General features: G+C 38.0%; 2 protein-coding genes across 2 annotated transcripts; one reads left to right on the top strand and one right to left on the bottom strand.

Annotated features, from left to right (window-relative positions):
- The first annotated feature begins 419 nt into the window (after positions 1-419).
- Positions 420-3,550, top strand: LOC113049575 (histone H3.3). Its single transcript, XM_026212017.1, has 4 exons — positions 420-563; positions 1,452-1,595; positions 1,669-1,822; positions 2,165-3,550. The coding sequence occupies exons 2-4, from the start codon at positions 1,468-1,470 to the stop codon at positions 2,291-2,293; spliced, it is 411 nt and encodes a 136-aa protein (XP_026067802.1). The 5' UTR covers positions 420-563; positions 1,452-1,467; the 3' UTR covers positions 2,294-3,550.
- Positions 3,551-4,787: 1,237 nt separating this feature from the next.
- On the bottom strand, positions 4,788-9,767 carry LOC113049574 (homeobox protein otx5-like). The gene is made up of 3 exons (XM_026212016.1): positions 9,221-9,767; positions 8,196-8,347; positions 4,788-7,815 (listed from the first exon to the last, which is right to left on the bottom strand). The coding sequence occupies exons 1-3, from the start codon at positions 9,315-9,317 to the stop codon at positions 7,219-7,221; spliced, it is 846 nt and encodes a 281-aa protein (XP_026067801.1). The 5' UTR covers positions 9,318-9,767; the 3' UTR covers positions 4,788-7,218.
- Positions 9,768-13,900: the final 4,133 nt, after the last annotated feature.

The raw sequence follows: 13,900 nt of genomic DNA, 5'->3' as shown, positions 1-13,900 counted from the left end.
AGGGCCACAAAAAAACTCTGTATCTGTATAAAATAATAGTATATGAAAATGTAATACCTTAAATTGAAGGGTTCATCGTTAAATTAAAGCTATGTTTTGCTGATAAATTAAAAGAAAAATGTTTAAGATCCTTAATAATAAAGTAAAATAACATATTATTATTATATAATCATCAGTGGATGAACCCATTAGCCTGTCTCCTCTAAACCTGATGACCTCCATGATGGAACAAACAAAAAAACAGAGGGATTTTGCACAAAACAAAACCCCATCTGAAACACTGTACTCCTAATACTTAATAATAATCAGGTATGTCACATCTGGCTTTAAGCCAAGAAATTCATAGTGGGAAAAACACGTCAAGAACGCAACTGGTACTGTAAAAATCGGCAATTTTGTGTTTACAGTTTTATTGAAGTGCATTCTGGGAGAAAATGATTGACATCGCGGCCATTTTGGCTCTGGCCACCCCGCTCCCATTGTGTGTGAGATAGTAAATACTGACACTGCTAGACAAGCCGAGCACATATTTCACCGCGCGAATTAAAACACGTTCACCTGAGGTAAGTGCCCCAATGCATCACTAACTCCTCTCTGAAATACTTTTCAACAGCTTTGTGAAACTTTCCTGCAGAATAATGTTTATTTTAAGCGTTAAAACGTTAAAATCCCATCGTCTGAAAATGAGAAAGCCGATGGCGAGACGCGAGCGAAACAGGCTATCCTTTTCGTGTCGGAGGACACACTGAAATCCGTCCCACTTTCGTATGTCTCTGTTTACTTCGGTCAAACGGCGTAAATTCGCGGCAGATTTTCCTTCTAAGCGATTATTTAGTTACCCAAGGATGCCTGCTACCGTATTGTGTTGTGGGTTTTGCGTTGTATTTATTAGATTTAGAATTTTAGTTCAAAGTTTATGTCCTCCCCTGTGCCTCAATGCACGGACTCTCTCCAGTTGCCGTTCAAATTGCAGCCATAATCTTGCGGTTAAGGGCGGGGCTTAGACAGGCTGAGCTGCCCCCAGAACGGCCTGTGATTGGCTAGTTTATTCCGCTCTTCAAATTGTACTGGCCGCTTCTTTATTGTTGTTTTATAGTCGTCTGTGATTGGTTGAAAGGCAGTCTTAGTCCACGCTGATTGGTTACTTTTATTTATTGGGTTTAATGTGACGAGCTGGAGGAAGTGGCCTGAAATGGCACAAATGGGGCAGGGAGTCAAATACCAAATCAAGTGTAAAACTAGAGACGCTATTTATAGTAGAGATTTACTTACTTTTGTATCTTAGTCTGCCTGTGCACAAGACTACGTGCTTCATATTACACAGCTAGGAGAAAGCACTATTAAACATGTTAGCTTATTCCTAGAGTTGTTTTGTATTCCTGCCTTGTATGTCATAATCTGACCATGACTTAACTGTGTTCTAAAATACTCAGTGTTTTCTTTTCTCTCAGGTGATATTGACTAACAATGGCCCGTACTAAGCAGACTGCTCGTAAGTCCACTGGAGGAAAAGCTCCTCGTAAGCAGCTGGCTACCAAAGCTGCCCGCAAGAGCGCTCCCTCGACTGGAGGAGTCAAGAAACCTCACCGCTACAGGTGATCTTCAGTAGACTTATAATTGTACACCGCAAAGAAAGACCCCTGCATTAAACATCTTTCTTGTCTGCAGGCCTGGTACAGTGGCTTTGCGTGAGATTCGTCGGTATCAGAAGTCCACTGAGCTGCTGATCCGTAAGCTGCCATTCCAGCGTCTGGTTCGAGAGATTGCCCAGGACTTCAAAACTGATCTGCGTTTCCAGAGCGCCGCCATTGGAGCACTGCAGGTACGTATCAGGGTTATTATAGCTAACTAAAACCATTATTATAGCTAACTAAGACCATAAAATAAATACTAATTGAAGTTTGATTTTGTTTTGATAACGTTCATTTATAATAATTTATAAATACTAAAATTATATAAACATATTTAAACAAAACAAATCAATGACAAAAGACTTAAATTACAACTTTAAAATTTAATTGAAAACCAAAAATAAAATGTTATTCAAAATATTATATATTTGGCTTGTTTTTGTATTCCATAAATGTTGATCTTTTTTGCACACATTCCTGTTTGAAGATTTGGATTTCATACTTTTTGCTGATTTTTGTGTATATTCTTGCAGGAAGCCAGTGAGGCATACCTGGTCGGTCTGTTTGAAGACACTAACCTGTGTGCCATCCATGCCAAGCGTGTCACCATCATGCCCAAAGACATCCAGCTGGCACGCCGCATCCGCGGAGAGCGTGCTTAAACTCACCCCTTCTTTCTATTGCCCTCTTTATTTCTTTCTGTCTCTCCACTTGTTCTCCTCCTTTTCTTGGTAGAGTTTAGAGTATCAGTGATGGGGAGTAACTGTGTCTCAGTCTGGTAGTGCTGTCTAAATGACGCGTAGGGTACCTATATGTGCATGTAACAGGTGCTGTTGATCTCACACACACACACACACACACACACACACATTCATTCACACACACACCCACACATTCACACACACATTCACATTTGGAGCGTAAACGAGGTCCAGCCCGCCCGCTTTAGGGACACACTTTCAACAGGCATGTAAAGAGAAGAAGTCTCACCCTGCACTAACACTTACTCTGCTGTCCAGAGAAAAAAAAAAGGGTGGTGTCTGGGGTCAGTCTGCTTAAGGGGAGCGGAAACTTCCACAGCAGGGTGCTACTAAAACTGCCTCAGTTCACCTTATTGAAAAACCTGTCCTCGCCAGTCCCCCAACTCACATATGTTTTTAATCTTAATTCGTTTACCCTCCCCTTCCTGCCCCCACCGATCCATCCAGTTCTTACATGTCCTGCTTGAATCCTTACTTGGCCCTTCATAGTGGAGGTGAGTGTGGGGTCAGACTTCTCCTCTGTGTGAGTGCCTGTGGGTGATGAGATCAGCAAAGCAGAATCGTATTCAACTGCAAACCAGCATCTATTGGTTAAAAAGTTGTTACTTGTAATATTGATGATTGCTATTATTGTCGATATGGTGTCTTTTTTTTTTTTTTTTTTTTTACAATGCATAAATGAAATTTTCTTTAGAAAAAAAAAAATAATCCGCAGAGAATCAGTATGAATTCGTGTTAACTGTCCTTTTTCATATTGTAGTGAAAGCCGATCCTGCTCCTCCTGTTATAACTTCAGGCAGCCACAGGGGGGCGCTCTAAACCAGCCTCTCATTCAACGTCACTGTTCGACTAACATCCCGCTCTCCCTTCCTTTGTCTTTCTCTCGTTTTCCACTCTTCCAATTCCAGTTTTGTCACATTAAAGATCGGCATTAGAGTCACAGAGTGTAGCAAAACATATTATTTACGTTTAGTACTCTAGTACTGAGTCTGTCACTTTTTTTGGGTAGAACTTTGCTCCTTCCCTCTATTTGTGATACACAATGTAACCTCATGTTTGTGCTTCTTTTATTTTTCTTATTTGGAAATTTAAATCAGCTGATCTTTGTATTTTCAAAATTTCTCATATTCTGGTGGTAATAAATAGATGTTACACAAATTTACTTTTCAGTGTCATTTATAAGCACACCCAAATTCATCATGGCCTAGTCCTATGATCTACTGTTTAGAGTATATTTTAAATGTTGCTCAATAAAATTGATTGTAGAATTGGTGAATGTTGAATCCTGCTAATTTTAAAGAAACAAATTCCAGCATTTAAAGAAATACATGCTAAAACTGTCTTATTATTTGGTTCCATACGTGCTTTACCTGTAAATGTTACACAAGATATATACTTTTAAGACCTATACTTTTAATATGTACAAACCAATATGTGCGTTCAACTGTTTCTTTAACAAGCTGCACTTGCGATAAATAAGGAACTGATAAATAAGGAACTGAAACTGGTTATAAAAAAAAAATATATATTTCAATCATAGCATAGGATGTAGAAAGGTAACACATAAAGACAAACGTTTTTAAGCTATCAAACTGATTGTGCAGGCAGGCCAAAGAATCTATGAATATGGTTAAAAAAATAATATCAATTAAAAAAAGCAAGGTGTCTGCTGGTATAAATAATTGGCTAGACCACTATGTGAACTTACACCGATAAAGACGTCCCTCCGCTGTTTTCTGTGATCGTGTCACAGTAAGAACGATCAGCAGAGGGCGCTGTTTCTTTCCAGCGATGGACATAGCATCAGATCATAGAGTAACAACAGGTACGCTACTTCGAAAAGATGCGAGTCGAAAATCACTTTACTGTTCGATAGCTAAGCTTATGTGTTTGTCTTCTTAGTTTTTTCTTTCTCTTTGACTAGACACTCATCACCAGGTGTAAAGCACGTAATTTAACCTGTTACTACATTAACATAAAAAAAACTGTATTAAATGTATTTACAGTTGCATAGTTTGAGGTCTACGTGTGTGAGAGAGTCTGTTATATTGTAGAGTAAGTAATGCATTTGTTTGGTATCATATGTATCCACGTGAGGGTTTGTTATGTGTGTGTGCGTGTTCCTAAGTGTGTTGTGTGTGATTTGTTGGATTTGAAGGCTCAGCAGCTTCTCCTTTTGTCTTCTTGCATGAACTACAGACAATCTGTCACAGAGAGAGAGATTAATATCTGGAGAAATGGGGAGGGTGGGAGGAAAAGAGAGTTGACCAAGGAAGGCTACATAGACAGATAGATAGATAGATAGATAGATAGATAGATAGATAGATGCATACACAGGCTATAGATACACAGATATAAGGTAAAAGGGGCAATAAAGTAAAATTGTTACTTATTGTTTATTAAAACGTGTTATACACATACAGAAATGTTTATATGAAATTAAACAGTCACATGATTCATTTTTCAAATTCAGAAAAAAATTCTCACTTGTGACCTATACATAAACATTTGCACTCACACACACACACACACACCCTTTGTCCTGGAAAAAGTACATGTGGTTTTATTCAGGTCAGATTGGGATTATGAAGCACTCAGGACGGGTGGAGGGGTGGATAGAGAGAGAACAAGTGGGAGAGGGCATGAAAGATGGCACAGAGAGAGAAAGGCCTGCGAGTATGTTTAGATGTTACTGAACATCTTTCACTGTCTTCATGCAGGTATTCTCGTGAGAGATGTACATAAAGAAAAAAAAGAGGGAGTGAGCGCACAGAAAAAAGGTATATTATAATTTCTTTTTAAATAAACCTTGGTTTGTTTTTTTGTATATGATGCAGTGACACTGAAATTGTTGATCTTCTGGGGGCCTCTGAATTATATAGGCTGCATGTTTATGGGGCCATCAGTGTATATTGTTTCTCACATTTTTTTTTTTTTTTTTTACTTTTACTAGCCAGCTTTAGTTTTAAGCATCTTAAGTCATTTTTTGTGGATGTTGGAAGATCACATATTTAAATTTTTCATACATTTTTGCAACCAGAAAATATCCAAATTATTTTAGTTTGAATTGTGTCTGCAGTGAAAATGTGAAAACATCATGAAACCTAACTAACCAGTGTCTTAGTGCTATACTGGTTTTAAAAGGCATTTGATTCGACATTTTGTTGTATTATCTAATGCTAAGACATTCAAACATTTTTAGACATACTATTATAAAAAAAAAGGGGGGTAAATAACTGCAACTCTAGAACTGAGTGTGAGACCAATATACTGAAACAGATGAGGAAAGAATGGTGGAATAGTCATAGAATAGTCATAGCAGACGGAGAGGGAACTGGAATCAACAGGAGGAGATGCACGGAGAGGTGCGGAGGAGGGAAAGAGAGAGAGGAAGCCTCAGTAATCCTGTTTAATTGCTTTAGGGTAGTGTTCTGTCGACAATAAGGAGATTGAGGTGCTCTCTGGGTCATTGGCTAAAATAACCCCACACACCCGGTCATAGGCGGAGCCAACCACACCACATCATCACAGCAACACAATTACCAGACAACACCATTGCAACAACTTTCTGGACCCCAGATGCCTCCTCTGTGTGGGCCGCCTGTGATCCAACCCCAGAGTGTCACAGTGACTCAAGGAGAAGATGGTGAAAGAATATGAATCTTGCACTTCATTTTTCTAGATCCAAACTACTGAAATGTTCATCTGTTTTCAATTTAGTTGGTTAAGATCAAACTTATTACAGCCTGAATTACCAGTTACCTTTCTGATACCAGGAAAGCCCCTATTAGATGCCTGAATAGTGTGTTTTCATTTTTAGTACTTTTATTTATTATTAATTTAGCCATTATATATTTAAACTTCAAATTTTGTAAAATAACCTCTAAATTTGTAATCATGCATGCTTGCTCAGTATGAGGGACAGACGTAGCTTAATTTAACAGGCATTAAGTTCAGTTTTAAGGGACCCCCCACCACCCCCTTAAATCTTGATTTTTATTGATAGTATTCATCTTGCATAATCAACGATTAGACAGCTCTTTTTAGACAAATCTTGTGAAACAAAGTCACATTTAATTGTGTAGATAAACTAAGAAAGAAAATAAAACCTTTAATGTAGCGCCCATCATGAAAACACCAACATTTTTTCAACACAAGGTCACCCAAATAGAAAATATATATCAACAGCATGCATGCAATGCCATTAAATAAAGTTTAATTAGTAACGATTAATTCAAACTAACAGAAAACAACATTATTTGTTATAAGTTAACAATTTAACAATACATAAATAACAGCGAGCTAAAAGCACAACACAAGAACTTCTAATGCCTCCCAGTACAGACAAACCAAACCAAACTTATGAAAAAAGTAGAAAGAAATTTGTCCCATAAAGAGCTAATTTTATAGTCAGAGAAACTGAGAAGTTTCCCTACATATATCATATGTGCTTGTCTTTCTGTGATATGCATGTGTCTGGGTTTTAGTGATATTTCCTTCAAAGTGTTGGGAAATGTGTTCTAATGTATGTTTGCGTGTGAGTGTTTGCATGTGTGTGTGAGGTAAATGGTTAATAATGATGACTGATCAGTATACTTGAGGAGTCCCTTCACTCTTCACCAATCACAGAGCAGATCTGGATTACAGAGGAACAGTCTTCACCTGTTCCAAAATGGGCACCCCTTTTCACCTCCGTGTTCATGTGAATCCTGCTGATTCAGTCCTGTTCATCATCTAAATGTCTCCGGCATTTCAAACAACAGTTTTGTTTCATTTACTCTTCACCCGTCTTCCCTCCCATTTTCTTCACTTGCCCTCTTTCTCTTCTACAGCACCTGGAATTTATGGTCGAGGCAGTCAACTGTGCTGAAGTTGAGCTTCCAGGCCTGCTGGTCCTTGTAGTCCAGGCAGTCTACGGAACTGAAACCCAGCGAGGAGGCGCTGTATCCTTGGGAGGAGAGGGAGGGTGACTGGCTGAGCGAGCCGCCCATGGAGGGCACAGTGAGGGGAGAGAGGGCGCCCCCGCTTGCAGACAGCTGACTGGTCATGGGAGAAAGGTATGGGCTGCAATCCAATCCACTGAAGTAAGGAGAGGAGCTGTAGCCCTGGCCATAGGTGGAGGGCTGACCATAGCTCATAGGATAGGGAGCGGGGCGCTGCACACAGGGTGTGCCGGAGCCACACAACGGGTCAGGAAGGGGGGATAGAGAGGTGGGACTCCACACAGAAACTGGTGCTGTGCCTGTGTTGGCATTAGAGGGCACGGCTGGGGCAGGGGCAGCCACCAGTGAGGAGCTGGCACCAGGGTCAGAGGTCAGTTCAGAGGGTGGAGAGGACTTCTTTTTAGGGGGACGGGGCTTTGGCTGACCGCTGGTCTGCTGTTGCTGTTGGCGGCATTTAGCACGACGGTTCTTGAACCAAACCTGAGGAAAAAAAGAGTGGGGTTAAAGGTGGAAATAAAAGTTTGGCTCATTCTGCTAAGTACCAAACTGGACTTATTTAATATGCTGTACAGAACTCATGCTCATGCTCAAGATTTGTAGTTATGTTCTACACTTAAAACTCAACCATTTAGAATAGATTCAACTTCAAGATGCACACACTGTAAAGATTTAGCTGCAGATGTATGGTTTACTTGCATTATAGCAAGTGAGTGTTAGATGCCAGGATAAATTTATTTTATTTTAATTGAAGACAATTATCTGCATCATCAGGCATTAGGCCAGGTGTGTTTAGAAAGAAGTCAGGCAGTCTGAGAGGTGTCAGAGAGATGTTTGTCTCAGTTTAAGATAGATAGTCTCACCTGAACTCTGGACTCGGGCAGGTTGATTTTCAGAGCCACCTCTTCTCTCATGAATATGTCTGGGTAGCGTGTTTTGGTGAACAGGGCTTCCAAAATGTCCAGCTGGGTCCGTGTAAAAGTAGTGCGCTCCCGACGCTGCTTTCTTGGAGTGGCTGTTTATAAAATCATTACACAGTAAGTGAAACAGCTTTAGGTTTTTCAGCAGAAAAAAGTATTTCCATCACAGGAAAATAAAAAAACTTTTGATGCTATCACTGTAGATGCTATCAGTTTTAATTGTGAGATTATAACAGTTAAGGTTGATGTTGGTGAGAGAAAGAGGGAGGGACTTGGACTATTCATGCTCCTAAAACAACAGTGATAGATAGATAGATAGATAGATAGATAGATAGATAGATAGATAGATAGATAGATAGATAGATAGATAGATAGACTAACGTCCATCACTAAAGAAAAGCATATAAAAATAGTTTTTAGCATTTCACATTTTTTTAAATTAGTGCTTTACTAATATTTACATTCTGAATCCATTCAGTATTTTTATTCTCCATTCAGTACGATTATTTATCATAAAATTATTTGCAACAACAGGGAACCAAACGCGTAAATTTTAAAGCTGGATTTAAACTGTTCATAAGTGGCTATGAAGTACCTATATAAAATTTTGACTATACGAAAAAAAAAACCACAAAAAACAAAAACCTCTTTAACGTTTTACAAAGAACCCTCAAGATTAATTTCAAATAAAGATTTGACGTCGACTTCATAAATGTACTTTTGCTAGAATATGGGTGATAGCTAGCCTACTACGTGAGAGATGTGGATATCAACTGGTTATAGGCTATTACTTTACGTAGCTTAAATTGTAAGAAAAAGGATCAACTCATCTGAAATTAAACAAGAAATACGGGGTTACCTTTCAATTTTGCTTTTCCCTTTCTTTTGGAAGTTTATTGACCACCAAAATGAATCAAATGTCTGACATATTTAAACATATTTTAAATGATTAATAAGAATGAACTGACCTGGGTAGCCGACGGCGGAGTGGAGCAGGTCCATTCCTGAGGCGGACAGTGTTAACCCGTTCACAGCATAATGGGGCTGCTTTATGTAGGACATCATTCTTGGGACGGTCGCGTCTCTCGCACACTCTCTATTGCTCTATCTCTCTCTCTCCCTCCCTCTCTCTCTCACTTTGATTTTCTCTGTGACGCTTTTTTTTTATGGGTCGGGGGTCGCGCTCTGCTGCTGATGCCGCGTGTCTGTGCTCGCGTCTGGCGCGTGCGGTGCTCCTTGAGTGTCGCGGCTCTTCAAACACCTGTGGATTCTTCCCCGCTTCTCAGTGTCTTGAACAAGCTTACACTCTTGCCCAAGTTTAGACCATCAATATCCCTCTGAATATCAAAGATATGCGTACTCTTTTAATGTGAGGTAATTGTAAAAGTAAATAACCTATTAAACACACAAGTGTTAGATTCTGTGTCAGAGTTTTGGCGTTGGTTAAGGCGCGTGTCCCCTGGACAGGAGCGGGACACTATGAATAATAAGACACTGAGCAGCTAATCAAGGGGCATCTCTCTCTCTCTCTCTCTCTCTCTCTCTCTCTCTCTCTCTCTCTCTCTCTCTCTCTCTCTCTCTCTCTCATCCCTTGACGTGTATCTTAACACGTGATATGACAATAGACATTTATTTCACTTAAAATACAAGGTAACGTGCGAAATCAATAGATTATGAGGGATTGTCTGGTTATGGCACATAACAATTCGATTTTCGAACGTTTAAGCTATTAAACGAAACAGTTTCTTTCGTTTTTTAGTTTGAAACCAATAGGCCTAAAAAAATTGTGAAGATCGAAATATGGCGGATATTGCCTTTAAAATATTTCCGAGGCTTCGGCCAAAGATGTTTTAAAATGCCGCAGATATTGAAAATATTTAAGATGTTTAGATGTTTTCAAAATATAGCCTATTTAGCTCTACTAAAAACATATTTAAATATAATGGAATGTATATATATATATATATATATATATATATATATATATATATATATATATATATATATATATATATATATATGTTTATGGTCTTTAATTGAAAAGTAGACTATTTTATTTTTTTTTGTGTATGTGTGTGTGATATTATCTGGGTTTATGTGGTTTTAGGAAGCGTAGCAGCCATTAACTGATTCATTTGAAGCATTAAAAATAAATGTCTGTGACATGCTGTAAATTAGATGTGTTAGAAAAATGAGCCCTCGCAGGATATCAATTTCAGGCAGAAATCGAAATAATAAATTAATAATAATTATAAGCTATAAAAATAAATTGTATTTCTATTATTTTAATTATATTAAGTTTAATTGAGCACAAGCTATTAACTTTTAGTTCCACTTGAATAAGCTGAATGTTCTTCAATATTGACCGGCGCTGCGCAATTTCTCCATCTTTTCCAAAAAGCCATACTATAATATTTTAAATGTCACATATTAGACGAAAGTCTCGTATAAATCTCATAAATAAGACACCTAAAAATTATTTCTTTCGTTACTCGAATAATATGTAAACCAAATGTTTCTTGTGAACATTTTCTTGTTCAGTCCTCTGTTAACACTTCTCCATAACAACATGCCTATAGAAATAATATATAGCTATAACATATCATCAGGTATATCTGTTAAATAATTCCAATTACGTGATTAATTAACTTTGTAATTAATTAATTAATTAACCAATCCTTTGTCATAATTTCTTGACTGAACACAAAACATAAAAGCAGCATAATACCACTAAAATATTTATGCTTAGTAAAACATCTAAATTTGTAAAAACATTTGTTATTGCTCTTCACAATTTCTTTTTTGACCTAGACACATACCCATACACACACTGCTGAACTATCATAATAGCCTATGCTTTATGTGAATAGTCCCTTAACCCTGGATAAAAAAAGGAAAGAGAGATTTCGCATTAGTCCATAAGATGTGTGTAAATACCACATGGAAGAAGAAAAAACATCACAGGACACAAAGGGGGGAAAGAAGAAGAGCTGGAAGTTAAGGAATATGTAGAAAACGATGAAGACAGAAGGATGAATGTTTCTTAACCAGTGATGGAGACCTTATAAAAGAAGAAATGAAAGGAGCCATATGGAAGGTTGTTGACCAGTTCTGAGGAGAAGGATCCATAATTTCTGTAATAATAATAGTAAGTATAGTTTGTCATTTTTTTATAATTTGCTCAGATTTCAGCGGTTGTTATTGTTGTTTTGTGTAAAAGTAGTTTTAAAAAGAGAGAATTTGTTGTTGTTGTTGTTCTGCATCAGTATAGGATGTTTGTATATTTATGTGTTCAGGATCTGGGCTTGTGCGCTTGCAGAAGGGGAAGTTTTGTGGAGGGTGGTGCAAGTGGGGGTGGGGGGACCAGTCCGTCCATCTGGCAACAACCAGCTACGCAGGCACAAGAGCAATTATGGAAGTGGACTAAACTCTAATCCGCAGGCACACACACACACACACACACACACACACACACACACACACAGAGACACTCCAGAACACATTAGCACAGAAATACACAGACGAAACAGTGACACTGCAACAGAAATTTAATCTGAGTGGAGAATTGGACAGATGAAATAAACTAAATGTTCCTACGCAAAATGAGGTAAAGGAAAGAAAGATGTGAAGATGGATTGGGGTGATGGAAGGCGAGTGAGGTAACAGATAGAAAGAAAGAAAGAGAGAGAGGGAAGGAGGGAGGGAGGGAGAGAGAGGGGTAGTGGGCCGCATCATTGCAGGCACACTGCATCAGTTAATCCAGATTAGGCAGTCTAAAAAGGAGCGGCTTAATCTGCAGGCCAGCCAGTAATACACAGACCGCTGTCAGCACCAATCACTCACACAGTTCTAATCCCCAAAGAAACGCACACGCCGGAAACACGCACACAAACACACACACATGCTCTTTGAACAATGTGAGTTAAGCATGCATATATAAAATATTCTGCACAACCAGACAAAAGATTCATCAATGTTCAGTATGTGCTAAATTTGTATACAAAACTTTTTCCAACTACTTTAATCCCTGTCAAATCAGTGATGTAATCACTTAATGCAGGCATTAAAAACAGCTAGTGAGCAATTGTTAATGCAGTAGTAAATGTGTTTCTTTTGGAAGATGTTGTGATGAGGCAGTTACTTTCTGACGAAGACAAAACGTCCCATTGTGGACAGAGTTTGGGTGACAGATTAAAAGGGTTTTAATGTCAGTGGGGCTGTATGCTGAGGGCCCCAATAACTGATTGACAGCTTGTCTGTCCCTCTAGTGGAGATTCTGTTCATTTATCCAATTTATTTAATTTTAATTCAGTTTATTTCAGTTCAAGTTTTGCTGATATAACAAACAAAACTTTACAGTAAGTTATTGATATATACATGTATGTGTGGAAGTATTGTATGAAAATGTGCAAAAAAAAAATAATTCTTAGACTTTTGCAGTTTACTTGTATCAGATCTTAGGTGTACCATATGTCCCATAATTCAGTATGCTTTCCATTTATTTGAGTAACAAAACCAAAATAGTATCTGTTAATACTGAACTGAACTGTGCTGGATGATGACATCACTGAATTCAATGTCCAACAGTTTTTAACTGAAAATTAAGTGTTTATGTCCTTCTGCATCATTGAAACACTTTTTTCCTATTCGATACTGTAAAGCTGCTTTGACAGAATCTGTACTGTTAAAAGCAAAGCATTAAACTAAAGGTGACCTGACTTGACTTAAAAGTAATTAATTAGTGTCTAATCTAATTAACCCAATTGTTGTCACTTCGGGATATCATACACCAGACAATGCTGGATATTTAGTTTTGCAAAATCTTATTTTCAGATGCCTTTGATTGTACTAGCCTACTTCCTAATTAATGTAATTTAATTTAGACGTCACTTCAGCATTAAGCCTGTCAAAAGTAGTATCTTTTTCCAAACTGCAAATTATAATGTTGTTATGCTCAAATGTAGGCTCCCTGATACTTTGATTGATTGATTGATTGACAAGAGATTTTCATTCAGTTGATGGCTGCCAATTTTAATATAGTTTTTAAGTGAATCTGTTGTATAGTTAATATTTTTCTTATCCATACAGACACGTCTTCAACCGTATATATAAAGAAGGGTTTAATAAAGAAAGTAAATGAGTTTTTAATTATAAATGTAATTTCGCCCCCTGTAGGATGCCACTTTTCTTTCCCGTCGGAAAAAGAAATAAATTATTAGCACAATAGCATTAACCCACTGCTTTCAATTTATTGCATCTTAACCACTGAAAGAATTAGACAGAAGAGCAATGAGAAAGAAAGAAACTGGTATGGAATGACTTTGACCAAAAAAAAATTCAATGTTGATATCATTGTCGGCGACAGCTGATGGCGTCAACCTCACGTCGAAACTTCCGATTTGTTAAACAATGCGACAAACGCAGATGATTGGTCAAATGTACTCACAAACCCGCCCATATACGGATGTTATTTTTTGCCAGTAGAGTGGCAGTCTAGTAAGGTCCAACTCAGTCTGTTTTTATTTTTGGTTGTGATTATCTGTAATATGTTACCGGATATAAAAGGCGTGTGTCCATTTGTGGAAGACAGTTTTAGTCGTTTTCCCTCGCAGAGTAACATATACGGACTCTGCCAGGCAGGCGAGCAG

Source organism: Carassius auratus, chromosome 30 (genome assembly GCF_003368295.1).
Source record: "Carassius auratus strain Wakin chromosome 30, ASM336829v1, whole genome shotgun sequence".
Classification (NCBI taxonomy): domain Eukaryota; kingdom Metazoa; phylum Chordata; class Actinopteri; order Cypriniformes; family Cyprinidae; genus Carassius; species Carassius auratus.
This window is presented reverse-complemented; position numbering and strand designations above follow the sequence as displayed.